The sequence below is a fragment of the Corvus hawaiiensis genome, chromosome 12 (genome assembly GCF_020740725.1).
Source record: "Corvus hawaiiensis isolate bCorHaw1 chromosome 12, bCorHaw1.pri.cur, whole genome shotgun sequence".
NCBI lineage: Eukaryota > Metazoa > Chordata > Aves > Passeriformes > Corvidae > Corvus > Corvus hawaiiensis.
In genome coordinates, this window is record NC_063224.1 from 6,923,195 (window position 1) to 6,944,129 (window position 20,935).

The 20,935-nt window shown below is 42.0% G+C and overlaps 2 protein-coding genes across 3 annotated transcripts in view; both read left to right on the plus strand.

The window, feature by feature from the left end:
- The window catches only part of RSPRY1 (ring finger and SPRY domain containing 1), a 35,852-nt gene extending 24,271 nt beyond the window's left edge, over nucleotides 1–11,581 (plus strand). For both annotated transcript variants that reach the window (XM_048316795.1, XM_048316796.1), the window contains exons 11-16: nucleotides 339–482; nucleotides 3,259–3,370; nucleotides 4,376–4,478; nucleotides 5,583–5,735; nucleotides 7,870–7,974; nucleotides 8,912–11,581. In XM_048316795.1, coding sequence (XP_048172752.1) covers nucleotides 339–482; nucleotides 3,259–3,370; nucleotides 4,376–4,478; nucleotides 5,583–5,735; nucleotides 7,870–7,974; nucleotides 8,912–9,008 — 714 coding nt within the window. In that variant the 3' untranslated portion in view covers nucleotides 9,009–11,581. The remainder of the gene's footprint in view (nucleotides 1–338; nucleotides 483–3,258; nucleotides 3,371–4,375; nucleotides 4,479–5,582; nucleotides 5,736–7,869; nucleotides 7,975–8,911) is intronic.
- A 353-nt stretch (nucleotides 11,582–11,934) lies between these two features.
- On the plus strand, nucleotides 11,935–20,436 carry LOC125332273 (ADP ribosylation factor like GTPase 2 binding protein). Its single transcript, XM_048317011.1, has 7 exons — nucleotides 11,935–12,002; nucleotides 12,698–12,815; nucleotides 14,924–14,982; nucleotides 16,453–16,559; nucleotides 17,222–17,307; nucleotides 18,140–18,236; nucleotides 19,324–20,436. Exons 2-7 carry the CDS (start codon nucleotides 12,778–12,780, stop codon nucleotides 19,384–19,386), a joined length of 450 nt encoding a protein of 149 aa, XP_048172968.1. The 5' UTR covers nucleotides 11,935–12,002; nucleotides 12,698–12,777; the 3' UTR covers nucleotides 19,387–20,436.
- The last annotated feature ends 499 nt before the right edge of the window (nucleotides 20,437–20,935 follow it).

Genomic DNA, 20,935 nt, shown 5'->3' on the forward strand with positions numbered 1-20,935 from the left:
TATGTTAATAATTGTCCTTCATACCAGGAATCAGTTAATAACCAATGATTTATGTTTTCCTGTCTTGGTTGTCTTAGTCTTTAAATCTTTAAATTGTTGCTGTCAAGTTTCTGCTTTTTTTTTTTTTTTTTTGCCTGTGGCTTAACCACTGAACAATTTTCAGTCTTGCCCACTCACTAGTTTGTGTGACAGCTACTGCTATAAAGAGAGGTCACTTTGTCTGAAATGCATCTAAAATTATGTTGGTATATTCTTATATGCAAGAAACTTGATCCAGGGAAGAAAGGTGTTTGAATGCTGATTTTGTAGACACTGAATTTTTTGTTTGGATTGGGTAGGCGCGATGTGATGCCTCGTCCTTCGAAAGCGTAAGATGCACATTCTGTGTCGATTCTGGAGTCTGGTACTATGAAGTTACAGTCATTACTTCAGGAGTGATGCAGATAGGATGGGCAACCAAAGACAGCAAATTTCTCAACCATGTGAGTACCTGCAATGTCATCGAGCTGGGGATGTAACATCAGTGGTTTTCTTCTTACAACACCTAGGAAAATAGCTCTGGTTATTCTGTGGTCATAACTGAGCACTTGCTTGTTTCCTTCAAATTTTGTGTCCACGAAGAGCTGTTTTTGCTGAATTTGGTGGTACAAGAGAAGTCAGTATTGTCATTGCTACAGACTGGCACTGTTCACCCAAGTCATCCAGAGCTGCAGCAGAGGCAGCTTGTTATCTGCTGGCTGTTGTCTGGAAGCTATAGGGAACTTATTTCTTGTAGCATAATCTCTTGGAAATTCTTTAGATAACAGTAGTTCCTGTCTGGTTTTGGAAGTAAACAATAAGTCACTAGGAACAGCAGTTTCTCATGCACTGTCTTTTACACAGGTCACCAAGCAGCAATTTCATCATCCTCTTTAACATATTTTCCTATTAAATTAAATTTCACAAGGGAAATAATTAAAATTTCACTCTGGGATAACATGGTATCATTGGACCTGCTGGTAGCAGGAATATGGTACAGTCTGGGAATGCAAAAGCTTCTTTTTAATTAAAAATAAGGATTACAAAAAGATTAAACCCTCTACCTTCTTGCCTTTTCCTGAGAGTACAGAACAAGTACATTGTCTTATTTTATAGTTTGCTTTACTGTCCCTCTCATCCAGATAATTTTGTATCTTATTCTTAGTTCTAAATATTCTTCTTCCTACTATTTACTTACAAGATTGTGTACTTGCTAGCATTAAAGCAAAATGTGCCATGTGCACGTGAAGTCCAAACACAGTCAGTCATCATGGAGATGTCACTAGGTCTTCCTTCTTAAATCTTTGCAGTAACTCTGCATGGCTCTTAGAAGCTTTGTATGCTTTTTATGCTATAGTATAACCTGTTTCAGTATTTCCATAATAAGAAAGAGTAATGGTTACTACCCAAAAAACTTGTCTACTTCAGCTTAGAGTTAATTTTCTGTATTATCAGCCTTCCAAATGACCATAAAAGTTCATTGAAGTGCAAGCTAGAATTTTAGGACAAAAGGTATGTTAGGCCTAGCCTAGTGCTGAGAATGGAAACAGTGCTGGGATTTTAAGTTGGCACTTCTACTGGCTAAGCTGGAGTGAGAAATTCACCTGTAGCCCTTCTTTACTGTTGGAATTGCATGGTCTTCTGTTCCTACTTAGAATTTATTTTAGGAGAAGAATTATATATTTAATGTAGAGATAAGCAGTTAAAACTGCTCATTTCTGATTATTATAGAAAAAGTCATTCTACAGCTGAGTCAAATACAGAAGCTAATACGAAGATAGGCCAAATACACACATGTGAGTAAATATTGATTGTGGGGTATGAGAGAAATACATTAAGGAGATTAAACAAACACCAGGGGTGAGAAACCCAATGGGAATGCAAGAGTAGCTTCTCTCACCATTTAACTTAAGTATTCCTGTGAGTTCAGAGGTCTTGCTCTATTTCTTGTAATTATTCATGGAAATAGCATTGTCTTCTGCTGATGTAAAACATGCATATATCTCTGTGTCACATCCGAAGTCCAGTTCCACATTTTTAGAATGGAATTGAAGTGTGATTTAAGTAAAAAAAAAAAACCACACAAAAGAAAAACAACACCAAACAAACAAAAATACCATGCAGACCTGTGCTGAGCACAGTCCTTGTAGACACTGAGTGTTACAGAAACTGTCTGAAATAAAAGGCCATGTGTCTGCCTTTAGACTGCTAAGAGGCTTAAAAGATTTTTTTTTTTTTTCCCCACTTACTGTTAAGGAGCTTGGTGTATGTGCATTTTTCTGTGAGTGTGTCCTGTACAAGGTATGAAAATGGGAGATGTCATCTCTAAATAGGATGATTTTTCTGTTGCTGCAGCTGTTTTGCTGGTGGCCAAATGCTGCTCTTATTCATCAGGTGTGTGCCTGAAATACAAGGGATATTATCCTCTGGGTATGTCACAAACACAGCCCTCAGAAGCCATATGCTCTTTATTTACAGCATCTGTAACAAAAAGACTTGTCCTAAATATGACATTAAACACCCATTAGCTGGGCTTAGCTTTAATTTGGGACATGGGAGGCTTGTGTAATCAGATGCTGTCTGGTATTTGCACTCCAGACAAACCATGCTGAGGAAGTTACTTACCTTCCATAATGCTTTTGGGTTTCACGGTTGGGCTCTGCTACGTGACAGATTTTTCTCCCACTCTGAAACTCTTTAGTTTTGTGTTTGCCTTGGACCTTAGCACTATCACTTGATAATGTTTTCACCATTTGAGGGAGGCTGGCACTGAAAGGGACACAATATGCAACAAATTAGGTGAAGGGCCTGTATGTTTGTACTCTGTGTGTGCTGTGGGTTCTGGTGGCACATGGATATCTTGTGGGGAAAGGCATTACAAATTTGGTACTGGGAATTCAAGATAAGACAGTGGTTATTCTGTGGTGACTTTTTAAGATGCAAAAATTTAACCTATTTGGGTACTAGGATTTTTAAATACTTTGACAGGAGTCATTTGAGGTCACAGAGAATGGAAGACACTTTGGAAACAATATCCCCTTCTCCCTTCCTCCTCACCCCAACAAATTCCCTTTTGATGTGAAAATGAAACTGACTAGTTTAAAGGAAAAAATTACCTTCATGGGGGGAGGGAGAAACCCTTCCTGCTCTTGGAAGAGTGGTTTAGGTGAATGAAAATACACTTCAGCCCTCTGTGTGAGGAATGGCTGCAGGCTGAAATGTTCTGCTCTCTTTCTAAAGGAAGGTTACGGCATCGGGGACGATGAATACTCCTGTGCGTACGATGGCTGCCGGCAGCTGATTTGGTATAATGCCAGAAGTAAACCACATTCCCATCCCTGTTGGAAAGAAGGTATTCAGTCTATCTTCTCCTGTTTATCCTAACTGTAGATTTCTGCACAGGATTTTTTCCCCTTTCTGTTCATAGGTGTGAACAAAGCAGTTACTGCCTAATTCTGATGTTCGTAAAGTTTAATAATCACTGTGTCTTTAGCAGTGGTTTAAATGTGCACAGTGGGCACTACAGTCTTGTTCCCCAGTCTGTGTAAAGAGACTCTTGTTGGTTAATTGCTTTTTCTTTTCAAATGCAGAGGAAAAATCATAGCACCAATTAATATTGGACATTTAACCATGAGACCTTTTTCCACATGTTTGAAGTCGTACACAACAGGGCTGAAATCTTCCTTTCTGGGTTGAAAGAGTTGTTTTAGAGAAGGGAAAAAACCTTGATCTCTGAATTAGACTTTTTTTTTTTTTTTCTTTTTTAAGGAGGAGTTGCACTGTCTTGCTTACTTTAAATTCTTGGATAACTACTTGGACAGCAAAGTTCTGTTCTTGATCTCAGCTTTGAAATCTTGGTAGGATTCTGTGCATGCCATGCTTGTGTGAACTGTGCCGCCTTCTCTTCTATTTAAAATTTTCCCCCAAGGATGGCTAAATTAAAACACCTCTGAAAAATAAATAGCACAAGCATATTGGAAATTTCTCCTCAGAACACCACTTGCTAAAGTCTATCTTCAACAGGTGTAAAATAGCCAAGGAGTGACAGAGTGCAGCTTTCTTCTGGCTTTGGCAAATACTCTGCAATACTTCTACAACTATATAGTATTAATGCTCTGGCAGACTAAAATAATTAAGTTTTTTTACTGTTTTCTCTTGGGTTTTTTGATTTTGGTTTGGGTTAGTTTTTTTTTCGTTGCTGTCTGTATCAATGTTTCTTCTTTTGTGCTTTTGCAAACAGTTCCTTTTAAGTAAGACAGCTCACAGTGACATATGTGATACTTGAAACAATAACTGTTTCAGCTGTTGGCATTTAACAGAAATTAAATCTTTAAATTATTTTTGTTTTGCATGTAAGGAGACACAATAGGATTTCTACTAGACTTGCAAGAAAAGCAAATGATCTTCTATTTAAATGGAAACCAGCTTCCTGCTGAGAAGCAAGTATTTTCATCTGCTGTGTAAGTATCTGCTCATTTGGAAGGACATGACCTCTGTGGATAATTGTTTTAATTATATGAAGAGTTTCCAATTTGAGATGTAAATTCATATTTACGTACCTGAAGCCATCATTAAGCAAGTTTCCCTGTTGAAAGTTGCTTAGAAATCAGTAAGAAGGATATAATTTTACAGGTGGATTTCAGGGTCCAAAATAAATACTTTGGACTTTCCAAAGGTAGGTTCAACTCAATGTTTTATACTGTCAAATTAGCATAGCATTAAAATAGAATGAGGCTGTAGCAAAGATGAACAATTTTCTGGTGCCTGAGGAATTTATCTTCTGAAAAATAAAGCCTATCTTGTAAATGTTGGAGAGGGCTTGTTAACTGACTGCTGTTCACTGGGGTCAGCTCCTGGAGCAGCACATTGAACATTCATCAGAGGATGTCTCTTGGTAGCATTGCAGGCAGGTGTTGGGCTTATTTTGCCAGCTGTTGTTAAAATTAACACATGGTGAACTCCTCTAACTCTCATAGGGAAGTTCAGCCTTTTACTTTGGAAAAGATAAGCTGGTGTAATACTTGAGAAAGCAGCTTCATGAAACATTACAGTACTTTGTCAATTAATCCTACCATGCTAATAATTTCATCCATGTTTTCTCCTCAAAATAAAGTTCAAGATGCAGGTAAAGAGCAGTTCAGTTTAAAGAGCTGCTGAGAATCTTCTTTATTCAGCCTTTAGTGCTCTGTTCTTTGAGTATGTAATTGATAAACTTGAGTACTTGTTAGAACTTGGGGTATTAGTGAATTTTGGCCCTTTCTGTAAATTTGAAAGAGGTGATAGTTGTGGTTTTGAAAGTGTGACTAATACAAGTTGTACAGTAGGCACTTTATTGGCTGACTCAGTAAGAAATTCAGATAAATCCTGATAGTAAATTCAGGAATTAAGAACTAAACAAGGTAAGTATGTGCAGCTGCAATGTGCTGTTCTCCCAGTTAGCTGCAAAACACTGGTATTAAACTTGTCTCTGTCTCAGGGTATATTTTCAAATGGTAATAGTAACATGTCTGGAAAGCTCTGCTGTTATTTAAGTCATTCTAAAATGCCTGTCCATCATGTTGCAGATCGGGCTTTTTTGCTGCAGCAAGTTTCATGTCCTATCAACAATGTGAGTTCAACTTTGGGGCAAAACCCTTCAAGTACCCACCACCAGTGAAGTTTAGTACCTTCAATGATCATGCCTTTCTGACAGCAGAAGAGAAAATCATTTTGCCCAGGTAATCCTCCTACCTTGTGTGTTTGCATGCAGACAAATAAAATGCTTCACTGATGAGTTGCGAAGTCTTGCCTTGTACTCAGCAAATTAATTTCTTACGGGGTCATACTTCCATAGGTCCCTCTTCTAAAATGATGAGGCAATAGGCTCCAGTGCAATTTCATCAGTAGGGCAGGAGATGTGCAACCAAAATCGATTACATTAAAATATATCTTGTAATATTAAGCTAAATTAAAATGAACCAGTACCACATAGTAAGCTGTTTTAGTAAAAGTACCTTCTGCCATCCAAGAATTATTAGGTTGATTGAGGAGGTATAGTCTTAATTAGAAAAAAAGAGGTGCTATTTAAAATTGACCTAGTTTGTGGTGTTGGCAGCATGGAGGTGCTGAATGATTGCAAATCTTGAAATTGTCCTTTTCTGGTCCTGATGAAAATTTCCCCATTTTTGAATGATAGTACTGACAAAGGGTATTCAAATTTAGAAGTGTTTTCCCACCTAAATATAATTCAAACCAGATAGAAACAGGTCTGGATACATTCTTCTTTAACTTTTTCCAAACTTCTGGCAGGAATGAAAACTAACAGCTCATCTGATTTAAGTTATTAGTAATAAAATAACTTACTGGAACACAAACAGTAACAGATACAGTGTAGTCTGGTATGTACCCTGGATTTCCAGCTTTGTCTGAAGATGGCCCTCAGACTGGTGCTGATGTATGTGACTGAAACAAACCTAAGTTGCAACTAATCAAGTGGGGGCGAGGTTGTTGGAGAGGTACCCCAGCTGTAATAAAATTCAGAGCCTAATTTTGAATTACCTAGCTTTGATCAAGTGTATTTGAGGTACTTAAGGATCATAGTGTTTAAAAATAAAAGAAAACCCTTACTTCTGGGTTGGAGTCACACATTGGCAAAGTCTGAGGCTCAGGATATTGTATTTATGCAGAGAAAATCAAATGCAGCTTGCAAAATCTTTCTGTGCTTGCATATAGCCAGAGTAAATTACACCTGCTTGAGACTGCAGGTGCTTTAAGTGAAGAGTCTGATTTAAGATGATCTGTTAGGTACAAATTTGTCACCCTCCCTTTTCAAATTAAGTGTTCTTCTGTCGTAGTAGTGTCCCACACTGGATGAGGGGTTTGCAGTTTCTGGCTGATGCTCAGATGGGACTGGTGTTGTTCTGGCACGGCTCTTGCAGTGTTCAGGCAATAGCTCTGAGAGCTGTTACATGATGGTGCCAAAAGATGAGATCAGCTCAGGGAGACTGGTTTCCTGTTAATGCCTGGCTGGTGAAACCTGGCCTCCTGTGTTACAGACCATTCATTATGCAATAGCACTGAAAGGCTCCATTCAAGGTTGGACACTGTTGTTCTTTGTGTAAACAAAGATCATCCCTGCCCTACAGCCTGAACTGCTTGGAAATGATAAACCAATCCTAAATTAAAAGATAGCTTTGTTCATCTTAAAAGTGATAGGAGATAAGGCAAAGGCCTGTATGAGTGGACCCTAATTACCCATGACAGGATTTAACACAAACTCATGCAGAGCTGTGCTGAATTTAGTGCATCTGGTGTTGGGGCAAGACACATCACCCTGCCATTGAGCAGTTTTGATGAGTGGTGTGTGTGTTCCAGATGGGAAATGTCTCATTTCATCAAATGGGGGATTTTTATCTGTTTAGTCTCCCTTGTGGCTGTTGCCATACTGGAATGTTGATTTAATTTGCAGGTTTTATTCTTTTAAACTGTGTTAGAGCATTATAGGGTTTCTGTATATTGTTGATACATGGGTTTGTGAGGTTTATTTACTTGGGGTTTTTTTCTTAAGGCCTAGAAGTACCCACGTACAAAGAACAATTTCTTTAAACGTTCAGCTGCAGGAACTAGGAGAATTGTTATTTGATCCCCTCTTTGTCCCTTTCTGACAGACCAGAATAGGGAAGCAAAGACTGTTTTGCAGGTCTCTGGGTGTGTTAAGCCTTGTTTTGTGGGAAGTTGTGATCGATGTTTATCAGCAGTGTGGTGTAGCACAGGCAGGTGTTATGTTGGCCTTGATGCAATTCTCAGAATAGTTTTGAATCTATTGCTTTGAGTCAAACGAATTTTTGAGGGGGTCTGTTTCTCTCCCTTCAGACACAGGCGCCTGGCTTTGCTGAAGCAAGTGAGTATCAGAGAGAACTGCTGCACACTTTGCTGTGATGAGGTAGCAGACACAGAACTCAGGCCGTGTGGACACAGGTAAAACCTTAAAGAAACCCAAAACCAAAGAAATAGGAAAAAGTGCGTGTGACATTCAGCTTAGATGAGGCTGTATGTAGTCCCTGCTCATCTTGATTGATTCCCCAGGATAAAGGAAATAACCTTCCCTCCTTTTAAGGATGTGACATGCAGAGGTTAAACACAGTATTCCCATTGTTCCCCTCACCCTAGACCTGAGCAGATTGAACCCCTAATTCTGTGTGTGTTTGGAGAAGTATTGAGGCTACATCTATGTGCTGCCCTGGGCTACTGAGTCTTAATTCCCTGATGTCAAAGGCTTTACTGATTAGTGCTTGATACTGGTGCTGCAAAATCCAGATCACGTGAGGAGTGCAGAAAATTCATAATATACTCACATACTCATGAAATGTTCAGCAGATGGATTGTCTCAAGACACAAATTCCTCTAAAAGCTAAAAATGAGACAGCAGTACAAGTTATACCATAATAGCACTTTCCTGCCTTTAAGCAGCCTACTAGGAAATGAATCCAGTTAAGCCCAATTCCTTAGGGTTTTAGAGCACTCATGGAAGGAATCTTGCCATGTGTCTAGATGCTGGAAAGTTAAAAAGAGATGTGCCTGGTGTGTGCCAGTAAGAAGTGGAGAAGTTGCTGCAGGGCACTGGGGCTGCTGCTCTCCAGACCAGCATGAGTGCTAGGATTAATGAGCACAGGGAAGTGGGATCCCGACCAACTGCAGGAGCAGCTGCAGGTCTGGGAGATGCTGAGCAGCAGGAGCTCCTCTCAAAGCCTGTAAATGGATCCACACCTGACTTGCAATGCCTAATCTCCACACTTAACTTGACTGTGCCTCTGGCAGGCTGGCTAAACTGCTTAGTGCTTGTATTATTTTGTTGTTGTTGATTAGTTTTTCATACTGTAAAAGCAGGCTTTAACTGATTTTTCTTCTCCTTCAGTGACCTGTGCATGGAGTGTGCCTTGCAACTGGAGACCTGCCCTTTGTGTCGACAGGAAATACAAACCCGAGTCAGACAGATCTCTCACATTTCATGACACATGTGGAGAAATACCACAGACTTGTTTTTAATGAACTCCAACCAATACTGAAAGGGGAAAGCATCTCTTAACCAGTCTTTATGCACATAGAACCATAGCCACGGCCAGATTTCATGCTAACTTGTAATCTGTTAATCTTAAAACCGAAATCTTTAATAAGCTATTTCCAGCTGCCAGCAATGGGAGCTGGTTTCAGCAGTCAGGAGCTATGGCTATTGGTTCCTCCGAGCAAGAGCAGAGGGAGTTGTCTCTTCTTCCCCTTTTCCTTCTCGCCTGTCACAAGTGCTGAAAAAATTTGCACTGGAAGTACACATACAATGCATTTTAGAAAAGAAGAGAAAATAAGTATTTCCTAAAACAGGGCTGTGCTGTCTTGTGCTCGAAAGTCTCTTTTTTTGGCAGAAGTCAGTACTAAAAAAAGAATGCCAATGTTTTCCTGTTTAATGTAGCCTCCTGCTGGTCAGAGACTCTGTATTTTCCAATATTAAACTGCTCACAGACTGAATCTGTACACAGACTGATTTGAAAAGACAGTGTGGAGACTGTAGAGAAACTCACAGGTTTTAATAACTTGGTAATTCCAAAGAATGTTCTGATTTGTTTTTAAAACGTTAAAAGATTAGTGGTATTTTCAAGTACATGATGTTTCTGATGCTTTTAACTTCAGTACCCACATTTTTTGGTGAGGTTATAATTTTCAGGAGGTATTCTTAACTAATTATAATGCTGGACTGGAATTAATTTGATATTCTGGGTATTTTTTAAGGTATCATCAAACATCTTTTTTAATCAGTGTTGTTTTTGAAAGTTAGCTCAATTTTTCCAAAGTGAATATATCTTAAAATATTAGAGGAGTATTCTGGACCAGTTTATTTAAAACAAGGTTATTTGGATAGCAGTTTCAGTCTTATTCTTAACTCCTTAAAAATGCACCTTGCTTGCCACATGTCAGTCCTGCTCTGAGCAGGTTTGGGGCCACACTTCCTATTTTTGGTAGGGATCATACAGTGGGAATCTCTGCTCCACTTTAATTACACATTTGTGATGTTTGTATGTTAAGGATGCACTTCAGTAGGCAGCTCTTGACTTTTACTAGGTTTCGACAAGGAATCAGGGTTCACAGCTGGTGTCAGGGAAGTAGCACAAAAATCGGTGGGGTTCTGCTTATTTTGCACCAACTGAGGATATGACTTGGTCTCTTCCAAGTCTTGCACCAGTTGATTTTTTTTTTTAAATTAGTCTGTCTGTATAGTAGAACTTTGCTAATTCACACACAACTTACACCAAAACCATCCCACTTCTTGGCAGTGATTCAGCAGCAGAGGCTGTTGTAGTGAATTCTCATGGTGTGATGTAACTTATTTTTAAAATCATTAATTATCTTTATTGTACTATGAAGTGCTAACAAAGCAGAGCTGAGGCTGCTTCTTCCTGCTGAGTGCTCTGGCTTCCTACTGACCTCCGTAGGAGCTGGGATCTCTGCACACAGGTTCCAGAACCCAGCTCTCTAGCAACTCCTTTCACCTTCTGCCTTTGCTAACTCAAGGGTGCTGAACTTCATCCAGACATGTGTGAATTAGGAAAGTTCTGTCCATCATTTTTATGTTGACTTTTGTCCAAATATAGACTGGATTCAGAAGCAGAGTGCTCGTTAGTGTTTTTGCTAAAATGTGGATTCTCTTCCACCTTGGATGCCTGGTTTGATTAAAGTCAGACTGGCAAATCTGTGCCACAGGGATCTCATTTCCTCGCTGACTGTACTTTACAATGTTTTGCTGTATCCATGTTTTCAGTCAGGGCTGAGTCCCTTTCAGCTCGGTGTTCAGTGAGCAAACATGACTGCCATCACTGCCACAAGGGTCACTTGAAATGAAGTTTTAAGCGCTTCCAAATGCAATGGTCAGTTTTTATCCCTAAGGTACAAAGTTACAAATCATACTTTAGGGAAGAGGTGGGACAGAACCATTTTGAACTCTGCCTTACTAGAGTCTAGTAACTTCAGGGCTTTGGTTTCCCTGGCCAGGATTAACTGAGGTAAAATTTTCAGAAGTGCCTAGGACTCCTACTTTGTATCAACTGCTCTATGAGATTAAGGTCTTCAGGCCCAAGTCCATAATGGCTTCTAGGCGTCTGCTGTCCCCTTGGACTGGAGGTGACCTTAGAGCCCCTCTGTCTTTGTGGACATGGGACTAAGTGCCTGTGTTCTTTGTGGAAAAGATGTGAATGCTTTGGAAAATTTTGCCCCAGACCGTCTTCCATGCAGCTGGTGCTGGGCAGAGGAAGCCAATGGTGGCAGAGGAGGGAGCTGTGTTGCAGAGAAGCAGAGAACTGTCCTGTTCATTTCACAAAGGGAAAGACTGTACACTTTGACTGGCTTTCTGCCGCTATCCACGCCGGGGGCACCTTTGTCAAGCTGGATACTCCATGACAAGTGCGGTGTCACCATTGCTCCCTCCCCTCCCCATGGCTTTGGGGAGAGGGATGGGAGGTGGTGACTCCACAGGCCCTCATCGGCGGAAATGAATTGTAGCAAAGTTGTCCATTCAACAATAAAAACATCCTGAAGGCTGTTTGTTGTTCTTTAATTCCTGTCCTGGTGAGAGCGGGGCACCTGTATGCGCTCGGGTGGAATATTCGTGCCGGGGCGGCCCAGGTCAGCGCACTGATCGCTAGGCTGCAGCAGCTGCGTGCTGTCCCCAGCCCTCGGAGCTCTACTCTCTGATGAGAAACCCCTTTTACTAACGCCACTCCCAAGCGAGTACCGCTATCTCACTGTCCGCCCCGTAGGCCGGGACCCGGCCCGCCCAGGACGCGCTCCCCAGCCCGCCATGGCGGCGGCCCCGCCTTCCCGCGCGGCCCCCGCCGCGCTCTGATTGGCCGGGCGGGCCCAGCGCGCTGGAGCCGCGCTGCCATTGGCTGCGGGCGGGGCGGAAGAGCGCGTTCCCCAGGAGACGGCCCGAGGGGAGGGGGCTCCGCGCCGGCCTGAGGGCAGTGAGTGCGGGCGGGGGGCGCGGGGCCGCGGTCCCGGGGAACGGGGGGATGCCACTGCCGAGGCGCTTTGTGGAGAAGGGAGAGTGACGGCCCGCTGTCCTGGGTCCCTTTGAGGAAAGGGAGAGAGGCGGACTGGATGCCGGGGGAGGGACGGGGCTTTGCCCCCTGCCGTGTTCGCGGTGGTGCCCCGGGGCTGCTCCGAGGGCCGGCGGTGGGTACAGCCCGGCGAGGGTGGCGGGAGCAGCGGGTTCCCATCGCCAGCGGCCCCGGGGTGCGTGTGCCCTGTTCCCGGCGTGGATCGGCATCTGCTGACAGCCACGGGCCGAGCGTCCGGCCGGGACACAGCCCCTGGGATCGCTGTCCAAAGCCTGGCCTGCGAGCCGGGTCTGGGACACACTGGAGCAGAGTGGCACTTTCATCTTATCTGGCTTCAGTTCTATAATAGCCATAGATGTTTCAGGAGAAAAGATATAGAGGTGACCCGAAACCCCTTTATAGGGACTGGTTGCATTTTAGAAAAAGTTTCTAGAGAATTTGGGTTATTACAGAAAAGTAGTAGAAGTAACTTTGGAAGAATGTGATGTTGGAATTCCTATGTTTAAAAATTAAAATTTATCTCCTGATTTTCTCTTTGGGAAATGTATGGTAATTTAGCAATTGAATTTGTATTAACACTAAGTCGTGTTATTCCTTAGCACTTTGGTCAAAAAGAAGAAATAACCACTAACAGCAGCAACATACAGATTATCTCTTCCACTCTGGCTAGGGAGGAACAATGGAGACTTCTGATGGAGAAAGTTTGGGTGTAGCCACGTGAGTATGCTACATTCTTGTGTCAGATTTTCAATAAGCTAATTGCTAATTAAAATATCTTAATAGGAATATAATTACACGAATGAACTTACACCATGCTGATGAGTAGATTCTGCCTCAGGAGAACAAAGGTGCAGAATGCAAAGCTGCAAGAGGAAATAACATCAGTGCAGAGTTAGGTGAACTAAATATCACTGTGGTCAGTGTAGCACTGGGTACCTCTGCTGAGGGATCAGAGCAAACTGAAAGGCTTGGAAATTGCTTTTTCCGGTGTTCATTTTAAATTCAGAATTTCTCCTTTTCAAGAGTGTTTGTTGTCTTATGTCGTTGATCCTGGGAGGAGACTCTTCCTCTGTGTTTGGGTGCCCTCCTTCTAAACCTGAGACCATTCACAGGTGACCTCAACCAAATTTCACACTGGCAGATTCTAAATGTTGCTTCATCCCACAAGTGTCTGCCATACCCTTCTCCTAAGAGTTGTGGCAGAAGGGGATGTGTGACTGTGCCTCTGTCATGCATGGATTTAACTTTTTCAGCCTCAGACTCTCACAAATGGCCCCATGCCAGGGCTGCTTCAGCGGCACAGGTTGTGCTGGCCCAAACTGGGGATGATGAGGTGACAGTGAATTAAACCACAGGGTTGGTGAGCACGTGTCTCTGTAGGTGTGCGGATGCACGTGTGTTGTATAAAGAGATGGAACTGGTGTCTTTTGGAACAGTTAAAATTCCATTATTTGCACGGACTTAAACCAGGGTTTAAATTAACACTTTTTCTGTTGCTGTTAGGATAAGCTATAAAACTAGCAGTAGCATTTATTTGGAGGGGGAAAAAAGAGTGGAAATTATGCATAGCAAAGCCCGCATGCCAAGGGAAGCACTGAGGCCAGGTGAGCTGGCCGGGTGTGTCCCCTGGGCCGGGCCGGGCCAGCCCCGCTCCCGGCCCTGTGCCGCCCTCTCGTGGGCTCTTCCAGGCCTTGCCTTGGCTCCGCTCATCTCCCAGGATCAGGAATGTTGTTGCTAGGATATCGTTCGCTGAGCTGACGCCTTTTTAAATCAAAGGTTTCTTAATTTTTCCTGATCAGAGCGAGCCTGATTATAGGTAAACTGTCGGCTAAACTACTATTGGATTAATTTCACTGGAGTAGTCTCTAATAGCAAAGTAACTTTAATGAGCTTTTCAAAACTTTGAAGGGCTATCCTGCTCTGTTTACTGATGAGAAAGAAACATTCAATTGAATTTAAATGGTGCTTTCACTGATCGAGGCTAATTTTTTTTCTTAAGGACAAATGTCCCTGTTTCTTTGGGACTTGTTACCCTCGTGTGAGAAAAGCTTGTCTTTCATCTCTTGGAGAATATAGGAAGAGTTCATCTCCCATTAAAGATGAGCTGTGAATGCCAAAGACATCCTGTGGATTATTTACTGTGTCTGAACAAGTTGCACAATAATAGATCCAGACTCCTGATGCTTGTACCAAGGGTTTCTTCCCTGGATGACTTCAGATCCATAATGGTGTTTAATATTTGCTCATGATAGAATAATCTTAGGAGAGTCTCCCATTTATTTGGGGCACAAGAGGATGTTTCTTGCATAATAACAATATTTAAGTTCTTCAGTTATGTAGTACTTGTGTATACATTCAGTTTAAGTGGTTCCACAAGACCAAGTATTTCAAAATATTCTCTAGAGTGTCTACAGGTCTGTGATCACCATGTGCAGTTAATGCAGGAAAGAGAAGGGAAACTGGTAGCAGCTGGGATTTGTGGGTTGGAAAAGGCTTAATTTGCTGTTCTAATTACACTCTTTACATTCTTTTGCAGCAGAACTAGAATTATCTTGACAGTAATGCCAGTAAAACAACATTTATTCTTCCTTGCAGTTAGGCACCTTACTGGGAGGAAATAGAGTAGAGGCCTGATGAGAATCTCCATGGAGCAGTCTTCTCATCAGTGCCATGGATTATTTTGTAGGTTGAAACTAGGAAGTTTTTCAGTTATCTTGTAGTTACTGGGTTTATTTGTACTTAGGCTTTTGTTAACACTTTTTAATTTTGACTTTAATTTCTGCTGCGGTCAAAATATATGCAGTTCTGTCTTCCTTTGCTTTCAGCTCCACCACTTCTGATGAGTTTGATGCAGTTGTTGGCTATCTGGAGGATATCATAATGGGTAAGGTCTGCAAGTAGGTACAGACAACAACAGAGCTGCTAAACATGTTGCCAGCTGCTCTTCTATTAATTAGCCAGCAGAGCTAAAATAGCTCCTGTCTGCTTCGTGGAAGCTTTCCTTCCTTTCTTCCCATGAACCCCTAACCTGGCAGTGTAGTAAAAATATACATAAAAGTCTTCTGTGTGCTTATGACTCCTGAAAATTATTCTCCACATCACTGCAGTACACTGCTTCTTAGAGAAACAGTAAAGATGCTTGTGCATCTCACAGAGAAATCAAAGCTTTCTGGGATTTTTATGGAAAACACTGTGAAAGATACCTTCCCTTCCCGAGCTCTGCCCAAACTTGTCCTAATTTGTCTGTCAGGATGTTCTTAGAAGCCACCATGGTGTGTCTGGGCAGTTTTTTGCAGTGCCCAGCTGCTGCTGCTGCAGGGAGCCGTCTGCACTCTGATATAAAGTGTCTGAGCTGCAGACTGAGAGTTGGTGCTGTTCCAGCACTGAAAGCTGCAAGAATGGGGAACCTTACTTCTTTGTATCCAGCCTTAAAGCACGAAGATGGTGATAGAATCACAGAATGTTTTGGGTTGGAATGGACCTTAAAGATCACTGAACCCCCCTGCCATGGGCAGGGACACCTTCCACTAGACCAGGTTGCTCACAATCCCATCCAGCCTGGCCTCAGGCAATAAAAGGTGCTCAGTTCTCAAGGCTGTGGTTTTAACTGAGAAGTCAGTGTGTGCAGGGAAGTAGTTTGCAAGGTGCCAAGGCAGAACTCATGCTGATCAGCCATCAGCTGCTTTATAGGAACAGCACATCGTTTCTTTGGTCACGTCCTTCCCAGAGAGATGCAGATTCTGCAGCCTCAGTTGCCTAGTGATGCAGTTGAATCTGGAGAAATGCTAACAAAACTAATTTGGAACATGTCAGAGTTTGGAAAGCTGTGACTGGTGTCCTTTACCAGTGTTTATAGGTAAGCTTTCTCTTCAGACCTGTTCTGTGGAATTCAGTAGTGACCTCCCATGTTAATTTTTACTCTTATTTTCTTCCACAACTGGAAAAAAATTCTTTGGCAGTTGGAAATTAATCTGGGAGTTTCACTAATATTTGTAAATTCAAAGGGAAAAACATTGAGTTCTTGTAGGGAAGAGGTATTCACTTAATAAAAAATACAGATGTTTTGCTGACTTTAGAGTCAGAGCAAAAAGAGGTTCTGAATAAATAACTTTATTAATAAATGTAGAGCAGGAGGACTGTTTTGGTAATATTTCACCAGCAGCCTGTGTCCTCCCAGAGATGGGTCAGAAGTGGTGGTTTGGCAGCAGCTGTGGTGCTGATGTGATGAACTCTGCACATGTGCAGGGCTCTGTGGTTACAGCAGGGAAGCAGAGGATCAGTGAATGTGGGTTTGTGTTACAGGAAGAATGACCAAACTTGTAACTCCGTGCTGCATTTCTGTTGTTGTTGTCAGATGATGATTTCCAGTTAATACAGAGGAATTTTTTGGAGAAGCACTACCAGGAGTTTGATGACTCAGAAGAAAACAAGCTCATCTATACTGACATTTTTAATGAATATGTAAGATGCCTTTTCCTATTTTTCTTGTGTATTGCTTTTTTATCTTTATATAGTTTTCCCTTTATAAAATGCTGGCTTACATGGAGCAGATCCCAACATGATTCCTGTCTCCTTCAGAAGCACAGCCATGATCTGCAAGCAAGAAAGGTTTTTCCTGAGGCTTTAGGTTCCTTTCTTTTTTTGTTTCATACAAAATTTTCTAGAGATATTTTGTAAGTTGTGTAGCTCCCTTGAACAGAAATTTAGCCTATTGCTGTAGTAAATAATTAGCATGTGTGCAAAGTTTCTTCTTTTCCAGTTGTAGTATATCTTGTATTGGGTAATTCAATCACATCCTTCATGCAAAGCATAATCAAGAAACTAAACCAGTTTACTATTCAGTACCATTAAATCAGTTCAAAATAATTTTTTCCTAAATACAAATGTAAATACAAATAGTCAGTGTTTGTTCTCACCAATATCCCCAGCAAACAATGTGCAGCTCTGTGCCTCAGGGCTGGTGTGAGAACAGAACCAGCAGCACCCACTGAGGAATCTGCAGTTGTGCCCAGTGAGGATCATGCAGAGTGTCAAGAAGGCGTCAGTGTAAGGATGCTGTTTGAAATCTGCTTCTGAAATCTGTTGTGATCTTATTGGGGTGGTTTGTCTGGGTTTTTTTTCAGATCTCTTTAGTAGAGAAATACATTGAAGAGAAGTTGCTTGATCGGATTCGTGGGTTTGATATGGTTGCTTTCACAGTGTCATTGCAGTAAGTCTCTGCTTTGCTTTTGGCTGAGGGGTGGCTTATGTGCCTCTCAGTTATTTCTTTTTATCTAAAGCTTAGGTTTGACTGTTCTCCCCTTAGATACTGGTTCCACTTCAACTTAAAAAAAGAAGTGTTCACACAGGCAGTGGCTGATCACTTTTCTTGCCTTCAGCATGTCCTGCTACTCTAAATTTCTGAATTGTCATGCTAAAATATATTGGGTCCCAAGGGGTAGGAAGAGAAATTGGAATGAGAGCACTGGAGGATTTTCATATTTCTTGTCACTTTGAAGCCAGACCCTTAAAAGGCTGGGTCTTGGTTATTTCTTCCAGCCACTTCCGTAGCCTGGTGGTGTTTCAATCATATGGTTAAATTCTTTCATTGCAATTTTTGTATGGAGCATTCAGAGAAGAGTTTGGTTTGTGTTCAGATTTTGCATCAGGTCATTTTAGCTTAACCAGCTTCATTAAGAGATTGTTTTTGAAAGATCACTGTTTTTCCCCTTGAATAAGAAAATCAAGTGTAATTGGGAGCTGAGTATCTTAAAATATTTGAATCTGTTTAATTTGTAATGCTTCTTAAATAAACAGGTTTGGTTTTCAAGGACTGATGTGATACTCTTAGGTCTTAGATGTAGATAAATGTAATAATGTAGTCGGATTGGAAATAATGCATGGTAATATTTGGCTGCAGTTTTGCTATATGATAACCTGCAGTAACATTCTTGTTTAAATACTGATACAGTTCTACTTGTCCTTTTTTGACCTTGTACCATTTTAAAATAACAATTTTTTCTCACACAATTTTCTCACTCCCCAACTTCTTTTCTCTGTAGACAACACAAAGATGAAATGCCAGGTGACATATTTGATCTGCTTCTCACATTCACAGACTTTCTGGCTTTCAAAGAAATGTTCTTGGAATACAGAGCTGTGAGTATATCACATTGTTTATTTTCATTGGCACAGTAGCTGTTGGTTTTGTGTAGCTCCACCTGAGAGTGCTGAAGGTAGAGTTACTACAGTAGGTTACAGTATTTAATCAAAGGCTCTACCAGAGTCAAAAGAAAAATTACTTCACTGAGTGCCTTTTTAAACTCAAACTGCACATTTAATAATTTCTAGAAAACATGAATGAAGCTGGCATGTGAGCAGCTCTTCAGGAACACCACACTTCCTGCATCTGTGAACATTGTTTTCCAAATGAACAGAAGGGAACACTTTTTCACTGTGAAGGTCTCTGAGCACTGTCAGAGCTTCCTTGCCTAGAGAGGGTGTGGAGTCTCCATCCTTGGAGATATTCTCAAGTTGTCTGGACATGGTCCTGAGTGGCCCTGCTTGAGCATGGGGTTTGGCCCAGATGGCCTCCAGAGATCCTTTCCCTCCTTGGCCATTCTGATTCTACAGTATCTTTTTTTTATTTTTTATCTCTAGTCTATCCAAAATTAGCTTTTTAAGCCTCTTTCATTTGTTTTCTCCTCTCTGTGCTTAGCAAAACTGCTAAGGTTTTTGGATGATGTTTTTCCTGGCAAAATGAAAATCAGTGCTCTCCAGTGTCTGTCCAGTCCTGTTCGACAAGGACCAAAAGCGTCACAGTTGTGGTTATGCCTCTGCCCCTTCCCCATCCCTGTGAATTTTGTGGAAATGGGGACAGGCTGAAGAGAAAGAGTCAGTCCATGTGTCAGCAGCAGGAGGAGTTTCAGATGGGATTTGCAGATTGGGGTGTCCTAAGAGGCAAATGACAGGAGCCAGATTTCAGTAGATCCCTGAGCCACCGGCACAGCATTCCCAACCAGATGTGAGCAAGACTCTGCTCTGACATGGACAGACAGCCCCCTCACCCCAGGGATTCCTGCACAATCTTGTTGGACTCACATTCAATCACCCATGCTCAAGTAACATGTAATTTTCTCTTGATTTGATGCAGCAAGCAGAGAATGTATTGCCTGTTTCATTTTCTTAAATGCTCATTCCAAAACAGCATGGAGTCACGGATTTCTCTTTTTTTCCATGTTTGTAGGAAAAAGAAGGTCGAAGTCTGGATTTAAGCAGTGCGTTAGTGGTGACTTCATTAAACCATTAAACAAGTCATTCTGAAGGGAGTTCTGTTGTATTTTAAGCAAGGTCTACTAAGATTTCAGAGGTGAAAGGCAGCGATTCCCAAGAGACGGCTGGGACGGAGGGGTGGGGACTTGGCTCCACGTCGACTCTGAGGGCGGTGGGTGTGTGGGCAGGGCCAGGATTGTGGGCCCCTCTCAAGGGGGTGAAATCAAAGCTTTCTGGAGTTTTATACCCTTTTACAAAATGGATGGAAGAGACTGGGAGAGGCAGCTTTCCCTTTCCCAGCTCTACCCAAACTTCTCCTAACGTGTCTGCCAGGATCTTAGAAGCCGCTGTGGTTTGTCTGGGCCATTTTCTGCAGTGCCCAGCTGCTGCTGCTGCTGCTGCAGGGAGCTTTTTGCACTCTGATATAAAGTGTCTGAGCTGCAGTTTGAGCTCATTGTTCTTTGTCCTGTCTGCTGAACACAGAACAGTTTATTCCTTCTATTCTTGCAGCACCATTGTTTAACTGGAAATCATCCAGTTCCAACCCCCCTGCCATGGGCAGGGACACCTTCCACTAGACCAGGTTGCTCACAATCCCATCCAGCCTGGCCTCAGGCAATAAAAGGTGCTCAGTTCTCAAGGCTGTGGTTTTAACTGAGAAGTCAGTGTGTGCAGGGAAGTAGTTTGCAAGGTGCCAAGGCAGAACTCATGCTGATCAGCCATCAGCTGCTTTATAGGAACAGCACATCGTTTCTTTGGTCACGTCCTTCCCAAAGAGATGCAGATTCTGCAGCCTCAGTTGCCTAGTGATGCAGTTGAATCTGGAGAAATGCTAACAAAACTAATTTGGAACATGTCAGAGTTTGGAAAGCTGAGACTGGTGTCCTTTATCAGCGTTTATAGGTAAGCTTTCTCTTTAGACTATGGAATTCAATAGTGACCTCCCATGTTTATTTTTATTAATTTTATTTTTTTATTTCCTTACTGTTCCTGATTTATATGTATGTCTATATATTCATATTTGTGGAAATTTGACCCTTGATTTACTCACTGACAACCAAATAAAGGCAGATCTGTCATGGGCCAATGCCATGTGTCCAGTTCATTTTCAGTTCTCACCTTCCAACAATGCAGTTCCATTTCCTGAGTCTGCCTCTGCAGACAACCTGGTGAAACCTCTCCCATGCAGAGCATGCAGTAAGATTTGCAGTGTAGCTCACCTTGCACCAGCTTTTGAACTCACTGAAGCTACTTTTACTACTTTGTACAAGAACGGTGTGAAAGGAAAAGCTGCTCTGCCTGGCTGGGCATCACTTCCCGTTCTGACAAACACCCAAAAGGTGAAATTTGTATTCTGCAGCATGAGGGGAGCAGCATGGTTCTTCCCTCTCCCAAGGTGCTGATCCTACCTGTGTTCCCAGAGCTTTTGCAGACTTGATTGTAATTTCTGAAAATGACCTGCAGCTAATGGGCAAAATTGACTTGCTGGTTAATTAGGTGAACTCGGGAGTGTGTGGTGCTGAGCCAGGAAGAGGGAGTGATCAAAGCCTTGGCACCTCGTTCGTATTCTTGTGGTCTTGGATGCA